General features: G+C 45.5%; 1 protein-coding gene across 5 annotated transcripts in view; it reads right to left on the bottom strand.

Annotated features, from left to right (window-relative positions):
- Positions 1-2,862: 2,862 nt before the first annotated feature.
- The window catches only part of GDPD2 (glycerophosphodiester phosphodiesterase domain containing 2), a 444,005-nt gene continuing 435,564 nt past the window's right edge, over positions 2,863-11,303 (bottom strand). For all 5 annotated transcript variants that reach the window (XM_060249921.1, XM_060249922.1, XM_060249918.1 and 2 more), the window contains 11 exons: positions 10,226-10,324; positions 9,253-9,346; positions 8,696-8,841; positions 7,507-7,589; positions 7,174-7,324; positions 6,015-6,230; positions 5,087-5,238; positions 4,355-4,502; positions 4,131-4,213; positions 3,758-3,786; positions 2,863-3,338 (listed from right to left, as the gene is read on the bottom strand). In XM_060249921.1, the coding sequence (XP_060105904.1) occupies positions 3,286-3,338; positions 3,758-3,786; positions 4,131-4,213; positions 4,355-4,502; positions 5,087-5,238; positions 6,015-6,230; positions 7,174-7,324; positions 7,507-7,589; positions 8,696-8,841; positions 9,253-9,346; positions 10,226-10,324 (1,254 nt within the window). In that variant the 3' untranslated portion in view covers positions 2,863-3,285. The remainder of the gene's footprint in view (positions 3,339-3,757; positions 3,787-4,130; positions 4,214-4,354; positions 4,503-5,086; positions 5,239-6,014; positions 6,231-7,173; positions 7,325-7,506; positions 7,590-8,695; positions 8,842-9,252; positions 9,347-10,225; positions 10,325-11,303) is intronic.

Raw genomic sequence — 11,303 nt, 5'->3', positions numbered from 1 at the left:
CTGTGGCTAATAGCCACTGATGGACCTCTGCTCCATATTTTTATCTAACCCCCTCTTGAAGGTGGCTATGCTTGTGGCCGCCACCACCTCCTGTGGCAGTGAATTCCACATGTTAATCACCCTTTGGGTGAAGAAGTACTTCCTTTTATCCCTTTTAACCTGTCTGCTCAGAGAAGCTGCTCAAAAATGTGGATGACTCTAGGAAGGGCCAAACTTACAGGGAGGGGATCCCTCTGACTTTTCAATGCAGCCCTTAATTCCTTCGAGAAGTTTTGGAAGCAACCCCCCCCCCTTGATCCCCAAATACATTTTTACAAGCAAAAACCTCACTCTTGTGACAAGATGGCATGTTCAGTTGCTTGTTTTTTTCCCCTTTTGTATTTGCAAATAAAATTAGGGAAGGAAGGGAAGGAAAAGCCAGGCAGCAACTGCAAGGAGGCGCCTCCACTTCTGGCCAGCCTTTGTGTCCTGCTCTGTGGAGAGAGCAGCCCTGCCTGCTCTGGATGACTTCTTGGGCAGGCTGCATTCCAGCACAGAGAGTTGCTCTTAGGCAGCCAGCACATTCCATTCCATTCCTCCCACCAGCAGCCTTGGGAGCAGCCCTTGCGTGTTTCTGCCAACATAACTGCCTGCTTCCAACTACATCCGAGCTTAGTGGCTGCTGTATGCACTCTTAGGAAGCAGCTTGCTCTTTTCTTCTTTGCCTAGCTGTGACATGGTGTCTGCAGTTGTGGTGTTATTAACAGCAGGGATGTGTTCGAACTAGGTGCACCCAGGGTGAATATGGGCCCAATGAAAACTAGATTCTGGCACAAATCCTTTCACTTTTTCAACCACAGAAGTTTGTTGGACTTTCAAAAGACTTTTGACAAAATACTTCACCAAAAACTCCTGAGAAAACCTAGCAATCAAGGGATAAGGACAGGTTCTCTTATAGAATAAAATTGGTTCAATGACAAGAAAGCAAAGAGTAGGAGTAAGTGGACAGTTCCTACAGTCGAGGGAAGTAAGCAGTGCAGTCCCACAAGAATCAGTATTAGGGCTAGTACTATTTAATTGTTCATAAACGATCTGAATTAGAAGAGATGTTTTTATATCCCCCCTTTCACTACCCAAAGGAACCTTGGAATGACTTCCCTTCCTTTCCTGATATTAGACACCCTGTGTGGTAGGTGGGGCTGAGAGAACTGTGACTGACCCAAGGTCAGCCAGCTGGCTTTATGTAGAGGAGTGAGGAATCAGACCTGGTTCTCCTGATTAACCACTACACCAAACTGGCTCTCTAGGGGTGAGCAGTGTAGTGGCTAAGTTTGCAGATGACAAAATTATTCAGGATAGCGAAAACCAAGGATGACTGACGAGCTCAAGGTGGATTTCCACACATTGGGTAAGTGGGTGACAATATGACAAATGACTTTTCCATTTAGAAAATAGATGATTAAGGGGGGGACATGATAGAAGTTTATAAAATTATGTATGGGGTGGAGAGAACTGGCAAAGAACTTTTTCTTCCTCTCCCAAAATACTAGAACTCAAGGGCATTGAACAAAGCTAATGCCTAGTAGATTCAGGACATATTAAAGGAAACCCTTACACAGCAAGTACGGTAATTAAACTGGCATTTGCTGCCAGAGGATGTAGCGATGGCCACAGGCACAGACATTCTGTCAGTGGTTACTAGCCATGGTGACTAAAGGAAAGTTCTGTGTTTGGAGGCAACATAAGGGCCTCTGTGATTGTGGTTGGCCCTTCAGAGGACATGGCTGGCCACTGCATGAGACAAGATGCTGGACTAGATGGACCATTAGTCTGATCCAGTAGGCTCTGAAGTTGCAGCCTTTGTTTGAAACAAAACCCCAGAGTTCTGTATCAAAAAAGCTACATGTAGCCTGTGTAAGATAGGATATACACAATCTTGACTATATTTGCATCAATGAAGGCAAAAGCTATAGCTGATACTGAACCATAGCACTGAGCAGAAGGTGGCTTGTTTCCATCCCACCTCTCCAGTGACAATGCAGATTGATTTATATAGAACAGAGCTTGTGTTCAGCTCCCTCCGAGCTTCATTTGGGACAGGCAGCCAGTTACAAGGAGAGAGTGTCACCTGCTGGTCAAGAGCTGTAGTTCCAAATGTAAGAGGATCTATAAGAGCTCATTCAGCATGTGACTGCTGTACTGTGCATTACTGAAGCTGCCCTAAAGTTTCAGTGATAGCTCACTGTACTCATGCTCCGGCTGCTTCTTGAGTTTTCTTGTCTTCCATGCATAACTGAAGGTGCTGCATTCAGACCCATAAAGTCTTGTAGATTCTGAAGATTGCCAAGTTGTGCCAGCTGCACAGCAAATTCAATCAGGGAAAGTACCTAATGTAGTCAGAGGCTGCCTAGCATACAAGAAAATGAGCCCAATGTATCTTGCTGTCAAAGAGGTTATTTCTAAATATGTAGGATGGAAATTAACTGGGATCCTCTACCGTACTCTTCAGTGACAGGCACAAAGCAAAAAAAAAATTAATCTAAAAGGGGCACTGAGACAACCACCAACAAAATAAATTGCCTCACATGCTATACAAGTGAACCTTTGTGTAAAAAGGTTCTGGGGCTGAGTGTGTTTTAAGAGGGGGGGAAGCAGTTACTGACACTGGACTGAAACAGTAGGGTGGCGCTTGGCAGCAAACATTTATTTACCAACCTCTAGGGAGCTGGAGAAGACACTGCTCCACCAAGCATTTTATATACTTCCAGCAGATGGCCCTCCAACTATAGCATGGGGTGAAAGTTGCAAGTAAATCTTTGAAGTTTAAACATCCTAGGTGGCTGTAAAGACAAAAGATACCCTCCTCCCAAGAATCAGAACCTATTTCACCTCTGACCCACAGAGGATGCTTTATTTACAATTTTTCCAGCCACAGAAGATACTTTATTTACAATTTTTTTAGCCACAGTGAAAATAATCCTGTCACTGCTCACATTGAGAGGACAGGAGGTGCCCAGCCTATGGCCCAGGTGGTATAAATAAATCCACTAGGCAGGGGAAAGAGTACCTGCACAGTCCCCCCCACTGCACCATGTAGAAGAGGGTACAGACTGAAATACAGGAGTCCAGTTTATCCTAGCTCAAGGCAACACAAATTCTGCTGCTGTTGGATTTAGGGGAGGAGAGACCGCTGCAGTACCAGTGGATTGTAGCAGCCAATGAGTCCCATGAAAACATTGTTAGAGAGGCCTCAAAGCCAGTCATAGAAGCAGCAGGTCCTGGAGCTCTCTTCAGACTACTTCCCTGTCACTCAGAGAGAAGGCTGTGGATCTTTGTCAATAGCACATCTGAGTCAGAACCTGGAAGAACAAGGAGATGGATGTCAGTACAAGAGCTGCTGCTAGGCAGTCTTGCTGCAGTGATCCTGAATACTGCTGTTCATCCTCTATTTGAGAAGAGAGCAGTTCAGTATGTGCTTCTATTTTAAATTGTGTTTGGACCAGCTGAAGGAGACCTCCATTGAAGTGAAGCAGGTTTTTCTTAAAAGGAAAATGTGGTGGGAGACTCCATGTACAATTTTGATAAATGACCAATATTGCAAATGTAACACTCCCTAAGAAAGAGTGCTGGGGAAGTTCTTATGTGTATCCCACCTTTCCAGTTCTGCAACTATCAACAATAATGCATAAAGTCCCCCTCCAACATCTAGCAGGCTTACAACACATGCAATACGCCAGGCGTGTCAAGAATTCCAAGAAACCCGCAAGCCCTCCTTTACCTGATGACTCTTTTCTCTGGGACCACTTTCTATAAGGAGACAAAGAAGAAGAATTAGTTAAAAGAAATTCATATCTTGCCACTTGTGCCTCGCATGAAGATACCCCTTTAGCTATAGCTAAAGACAAAAAAGGTCTTCTGTCCTTGTGCTAAAGAGGAATGGACTTGTGCGCTTTGCACAAGGCCAAGGCCTGTTCCAGCTTCATGAGAAGGGATCCCATGTAACCCTCAAGGTTACTTATCAGCTCTGTCTTTACCTCTGCACATTAGCAAGCCAGCTGGAAATGCCTTTCACTACTGGACTGTGTCTTTCCAAATACAGAAGAGAGCTGACATTGCATCAGGAGCCAAGGCACCAGTCAAAGGATACTCACTTCAACAGCAGGAAGGCCCAGCCAATCAGCAGTAAAGAGACACAGTCAGTAACAATCCAGATCATTTGGTATGTAGTACGAGGCTGGGTTGAGGGGAACAAAGGGAATGGTAATCAGTGGAGTAGTTGGAATGGTTGAAGTGGTAAACTGGCAGTTGTTAGTCTCCCTAAACATCCACCCGCTCTGCAAGAGGGGATGTCAATGGGTACTGGGATGGCCCTCACCAGCAGCCAGAGAGGGCGCTCCATCTTCTGCAGAACATGGCAGGCGTTAGTAGTGACTGAGCTGGTTCCTGCACACCACAAGACCGAGAAGAGCCATGGAGCGTTCACCACATACAGGTTAACAGAGATGTTGTCACGGCGGTATTCTCTAGGAAAGAATGGGGTGAGGGGGAGGCACACACTAGTACCAACACAACAGTAGGGAGTTACATAAAAGTTTTCTCAGAGAAGAAGCACCGTGGCCAGACTGCATGTCTCTAAGGTGCAGCAAGAGAAGGTTGGCCCTCAGAGGATAGAAACAGGGAAATGACATCAGGTACCAGAGTGCCACCTTCTAACATTGCTACCACATTCCAGGACTGTTCAGTACCTAGAGCTGGGTAACATCTTTTCTAAACTAACAGTCCAGACTGCAATTTGCTTAAGTTATACAAGATTTCCAGATATTTTCTAATTTACTCTGCTTTTGCCAGCATTAGGAAATGGCAATAGATATGCAGACCAATCATGTGCCCTATTTCTTGAATTCTACCAATCTTGCTTAGCCTCCTCTCTAGCTTTGAAGATTTTAACACCTTTAAACATGCCTCTGCAGCTATAAATTCTAGAAGCTTAATACACATGTAGCGATGCACAAGGTATTAACTTTTGGGCATGCAATACTTGAACACAGGTGCATGGACTATGCACAGACCTATTGTCACTGTCTAGTACCCCCTCTCCCTGGCAAACCTGATTTCTGCAGTGCTCAGATTTTGGTATGGCAGGTTAATATACAGCAACGCATCCATCTCATTATTCAGCCTCTTCCGGCCATAGACCTGCTGGAACTTGGGTGCCTTCTTCTTTACCTGCTCTCGAAACTCTTTTGGCAGCCACAGAATCTGGAGAGGAAATAAAATATGTGAGGTATGCTTCTTTATTCCTCATTCTTTTGTTGTATCTAGCTAACAGAGTCAACGTTCATGAAGTTGTGTGTTATATGTTCTTAAGGTGCCATGGTTGAGGATGAAATAGGAGACATTTACTACTCTTATCCTGAAAGGAAGGGCAGGAAAAGTGCCATTCTGTACATCATGTGGCTAATTCACTCTTATTTTGCATAGCCTTTGGAGTGAGGGAGAGACAGACTTAACCTAGATTAAGTTCCACAAGACAAGCCTGTTTGCTCCCTTTGTCAGAGAGTCTTCTCTCTCTTTGAACCCACCCCCATCCAGAATGCTAGCTTATTTTTTTGACAGGTAGATAGCTGGTTTTATTGTGTATTAGCCCTAACATATAAAGCTGTACAGGTTCCACAATGTAAATTAAAAACCAACAACAATGCAAAAACAAAGTTATGATTAACAAAGCTTCAACAGAAAAGGAATGAATATGCCCTATGTCCAATGTACAGCAGACTTCCCAAATACCAGACGTTTTGGTGGTTTTTAAAAAACTTTTTAAACAATTAAACTAGTCCATTAATAAGCAGAATTCTGCATTCTACATTCAAATATCATAAAATAACTGAGCAACAATCTTATTACAGGTAATTACCACTAACATAATATTTCATATAAAACAGTATAATATTTTAAAAGGTTGATGACTGCAATTATACTTTCCAGAATAATAGCTTACAAACCCAGTCATCACGCTTAGTCCCAGCCACACTCACCAGCTCAGGGGCAATGTCTGACTGGAAGATGGTCTCTACAGTAACATTGACAAGGTACTCATACTGGGGATCCTCCTCAGGCCGCAAGTCAAACATGATGGATACGTTGTGCCTGGCAGCCTCAGCCAGCAGCTGATTCAGCGACGGGATCTTCTGTGCCTGCACCATGGCCTGTTCTAAGCTTGAGAAGCTTTGTGCTCTGTGGAAGGGGTATCTCTGGGAAGGCAGAGGAAGTCATTGAGAGCATATCAGAAGCCAGTGCTCTAGCTTGTTCCAAGCAAGGTCTTTCTCAATCCAGCCCCACAAAGGGCTCTGTGATCCCCAGGAGCAACTCAGACTATTTGCTGAGCTCTCCCCACTCCACTTTTTGCTGTACACACCAGGTAAAGCAAATATTTCTCTTTACATGTGAATGGACCAGGAGGAGGACACGTAAGTGCTATACATTTGCTAGTAGGCAACAAGAGTAGGGGGCTACAATTAGAGATAATGGTAGGGCACAGTTACCCCCATGGGGACTTCTAGAGGCTTTGCTATGTCAGCCTGTAGCCCATAGAATCCTGTACTGGCTCTATTGGGTTGGGCATGCTGAGATGTTCTCATTCCTAGTCTGGAGTTGCTGTGGCCCCCGTGGACTCACTGGGTTCAAGAAGTTTGCTCCTGCTCACAGCCTGATGACTTCCAATATTTATGCTGCTTTTTAGTTAACTAACAGCATAGAAGTTTTATTCTACCAAGGGTCACTTTAGTTCCAAGAGTTTGCAGTGTAAATTGTAATTAAAACAAGTATTTGATAAGGGGGGGGGAAAGAGAACTTTCCCCATCCCTTTCGCATGGCTCCCATCCATAACCCAGATAACACTGTGCCACTTACAAAGGGCAGGCGCACTGCAGAAGACAGCAACTAACTTGAGGTGACTTGCGCAAAAAAGCCAAGCCACACAGAAGTGTATGAAGCTACTTCATATTGAATCAGACTGTAGGTCCATCAAATTCAGCACCTTCTACTCTGGCTGGCAGTGGCTCTCCAGCTCCATGGAATTGTTTTCAACTGGTGATTCCGTGGATCAACCTTTTTATTGGTAAAGCATGTGAGCCACATCCTTTTCTAAATCAGATTTGTACAGGCTTCATTTTGGTACCCTCTTCTGACCCTCACCTGCAGGAACCAGCTGCCAGCATCCAGTTGCTGCAGCTCTGACCAGCTGAAGGAGCTGGCATTGGAATGGGCCCGAGCAGGAAAGAACTCTTGCACATTTGTTGTCCGGGTGAGCTTCTCATCATGCATGATAAAAGGGACTCCATCAGCACTGGTAAGAAGAAAGAGAAAGAATCTGGCCAGATATTGGATAGATCTGGTTTTTAAAAAACCAGACAAAAGCAAAAGAATTTTATTATTAGGAATGAGTGAAAGATTCTGAAGGATTCCTCAAGAGTCCAAGGAAACTCCTCCTTCCTGACAAACATCTTGTTTGTCTTCCTGTTCCCTTACCTCACCAGGACATCAGTCTCTAGAACACGCACACCACAGTTGAGTGCCTTCTGGAAGGACATCAGTGTGTTCTCAGGTGCAAGCTGGAGGAAGATTAAAAGTGATGGATTTGTGATTGCAGATTTTTATGCCTCATCATCCCACTCCTAACTTGGAGGGTGTGGTCTGCAGAGTGCACTCCCAGAGTAACTGACAGGATGCAGCAGCAGCAGCAGAAGATGATATTGGATTTATATCCCGCCCTCCACTCCAAAGAGCCTCAGAGCGGCTCACAATCTCCTTTATCTCCCTCCCCCACAACAGAACCCTGTGAGGTGGGTGGGGCTAGAGAGGGCTCTCACAGCAGCTGCCCTTTCAAGGACAACCTCTGCCAGAGCTATGGCTGACCCAAGGCCATTCCAGCAGGTGCAAGTGGAGGAGTGGAGAATCAAACCAGGTTCTCCCAGATAAGAGTCCGCACACTTAACCACTACACCAAACTGGCTCTGCAGCAGTGATCTGTGAAGTGGCACAACTCAGCACTGAGTGTGTAAGGCTGTAAGTCACTAATGGAAGCAGTATGTAGCACACCATGAAGTCCCTGGTTTCCAGGGGAGGCTGCAAAAGTCCCAGAGTAGATGAATTGTAGAAGCTGTTACATCAGTTCCTGTTGCTCATCCAGGGATATGGAAACAAGTTCAGCCTCCAAGGGCTGCTACTTGGAGGGAAGCAAGCCAGAAGCCTCCAGCACATTCCTTCAGCCTCTCTGGTTGTGTTTCCTTTCTCCCAACCCCACTTTAGTAAATGTTTCAAATAAATTAAATAAACAGTCACCTTTCTACCTTGTGGAACTCAAGGTGGCTTTCAAGTTGCACTTCATGCTGTGCTTTTTTTTGGGGGGGGGGGATACTGGATTTATACCCTGCCCTTCACTCTGAATTTCAAAGCAGCTTACAATGTCCTTTACCTTCCCCCTCCTCACAGCAGACACTCAGTGAAGTAGGTAGGGCTGAGAGAGCCCTTCCAGAAGCTTCCCTTTCAAGAACAGCTCTGAGAGCGCTATGGCATACCCAAGGCCATTCCAGCAGCTGCAAGTGGAAGAGTGGGGAATCGAACCCAGTTCTCCCAGATAAGAGTCCACGCATTTAACCACTACACCAAACTGGCTCTCCTTGTGCTGCAGGAGCAAGTGGAGGTGCTAGCTACTTACCATAGGAGCCCCACGATGCCCAAACAGAGCTGGCTTGGGGGGCAGCTGGTTGTGCTCCATAAAACAGGGAGATTCAATGCCCAGTGGAGCCAGATACAAAGCCATCACTATTCCTAGGTACAGTAGTAGGAGAACTACTCCAAGGGCTATCAAGACACATAAATGGAAAAAGCACATGAGATACCATGACAAGTGTTCTTACTGCAGACATGAAGATGGATCATAAGACTTGCAGCTTCATCCCTGCAAAGGCCTCCTAAATTAGACAGCATCCATTCTGAACACTTGCCTTCCCCTGTCTAAACAGGATAGCACCAATTGTTGACAGCTAGCCCACACAGTTCACTTCAGTACACTCCACTGCTGCACCATATGATTTAACAAACTTGTGAGTAAAACCAAACATGGATTTTTTTTTGTAGATATTAAATATCTTGCTGAAGGGGCTTTAATGACTAGTACTGGGGGTGGGTGGAGGAGAGGCAAGAGGGCCCAAAGTGACTTTCCCATGACCTCGGCTAAGAGCCCCAACCTGCAAATTTTAGTCTCCCCGGTACCTGAGCGGGATGTACGATAGAAGCAGTCCGCCACTGGCCAGGCAAGCAGCGTCACACCGACCACAGCTCCAATGTGCAGGAAGGGGCCTGTGGCCTTATATGGCAGAGAAAAAGGCAGTGTCATCTGGGACTGTGGAGGAAATTCAAGCTGCATCCCTGAATGAGCCCCCAAAAAGGGTGGAGACGAGGGGTCAATGCCAGGGCATAGTCAAAGGCCATACCAGCTCCCCCCCAAAACTTGTCACTTGCCCAGAACCCTGTCTTGCATGGGGGGAAAAGGCAGTAAGGTCTGCTGTCCCCATTTACCCTGAAGGAAAGGTCATATTCCAACACACTTAGTGTAGTACATGTTACCCAGCTCTGCACATACACGGAGTTTATCAATAGATTCTTGTAGCCCTTGCTGATCAAGTCACCATCTGCAGCCTGGCTGACCTGCTTTCCACTGTGTGCACTAAATATGATCTTGACTTTCCTGGGATGATTCCTGCATTCCTTGTGATGCAGCCCAACACCCAACAGGGTACAGAAGCAACTACCAACTCAAAACATGCACCTGATAGACTGGTTTGCTAGCTTAAGAACTGCTGTGCAGAAGCTCCCGTGTTGTTACCGTAACTTGATAAATGTAGCAGCCCAGCATACATGAAGGGGCAAGAAAATATGTTGGAACCACATGGGGCACAAAAACATGGCCCAGTTCAAAGCTGCATCCCTGTAGTGGCTGTAATGTGAAACACAACTCTTATTCTCAAAGGGTCAGGGCTTTTTTTGTAACAGGAACTCCTTTGCACATTAGGCCACACACTCCTGATGTAGCCAATCCTCCAAGAGCTTACAGTGCTCTTCTTACAAGACCTACTGTAAGCTCTAGGAGGACTGGCAACATCAGGGTGTGTGTGGCCTAATATACAAAGGAGTTTCTGCTACAAAAAAAGCTTTGCAAAGGCATATGTATCAGCTGTACACTCACCTGTAAAGCAATGTGAGCACTTTCCCACTGTTCTGCCCACTGAATTTCCAGTCCCACAAAAGCAATTGCTACTACAAGCACAGTCAAGATCAGGAGGACCTGGAAGAAACAGGGAGGAAGGTTTCAAACACCTGGAAAGGGCAATGGGATTCCCAGCTGCCCCCAAAAAGCTTCCTTCTGAAAGGAAGAGAAGAAGCGTGTTTAGATGATCAAACCCTCTTAGCAAAGATACAATTATTGTACTTTGCTTTTCTCCCTAATGGGGACCCAAAGAAGCTTACAACATTCTCCTCTCCTTCATTTTATCCTCACAACAACCCAGTGAGGTAGGTTAGGTGGAGAGAGTGTAACTGGTCCAAAGTCACCCAGCAAGTGTTCACAGCAGAGTGTGGTTTCACACCTGGTGTCACACTAGATCACACTTCTGAACTTCTGGTTTCTATACAGTATCTAGTTCACTACTAGCACTCAAGCACTTCAGGATTACACTTATTCCACCCCCCCCCCCCATCAGGCATGGCGTAATGGTTGAAGTGTAACTAGGATCTGAGAGAGCTGGGTCCATATCTCCACTCTATGGTGCAACTCATTGGGAGAATTTGGGCCAGTCACTCATTCTCTCAGAATTGTAGTGGGGAGGGGAGGTCCCTGTACATTGCCCTGAAGTCCTTGGGAAAGGGATGGGATGAAACTGTTTTCAACAGATTCTGCAGCATACAGTAACACAGCTGCATCTCAGTCCTTGTCAACTCAAAGCATAGTAGGTATTCTATGTAGTAGGAGGAGGTATTGTATGGAAGAGCAGCAATACTGTGGCTAGGAAGCCATGACTGTAAGCTACAACATAGTATTGATTGCCTGCATTTTAACATGCAATATCTTGCATGCAGATTTCTTAGTATATTTTTATACTACTGTTTCTCCAAGGAACTCAGGGCAACATAAACACCTCTCATCTCTTCCATTATATTCTCACAACAACCCTGATTCTGGGAGTACATGCACTTGGAAGGTATGTGTTCTAATCATGGCTATCCACCTAGTGCACATCAAGCATCCGGAAATCTGTGGGTAGGAT

Source organism: Heteronotia binoei, chromosome 11 (assembly GCF_032191835.1).
Source record: "Heteronotia binoei isolate CCM8104 ecotype False Entrance Well chromosome 11, APGP_CSIRO_Hbin_v1, whole genome shotgun sequence".
Classification (NCBI taxonomy): domain Eukaryota; kingdom Metazoa; phylum Chordata; class Lepidosauria; order Squamata; family Gekkonidae; genus Heteronotia; species Heteronotia binoei.
This window is presented reverse-complemented; position numbering and strand designations above follow the sequence as displayed.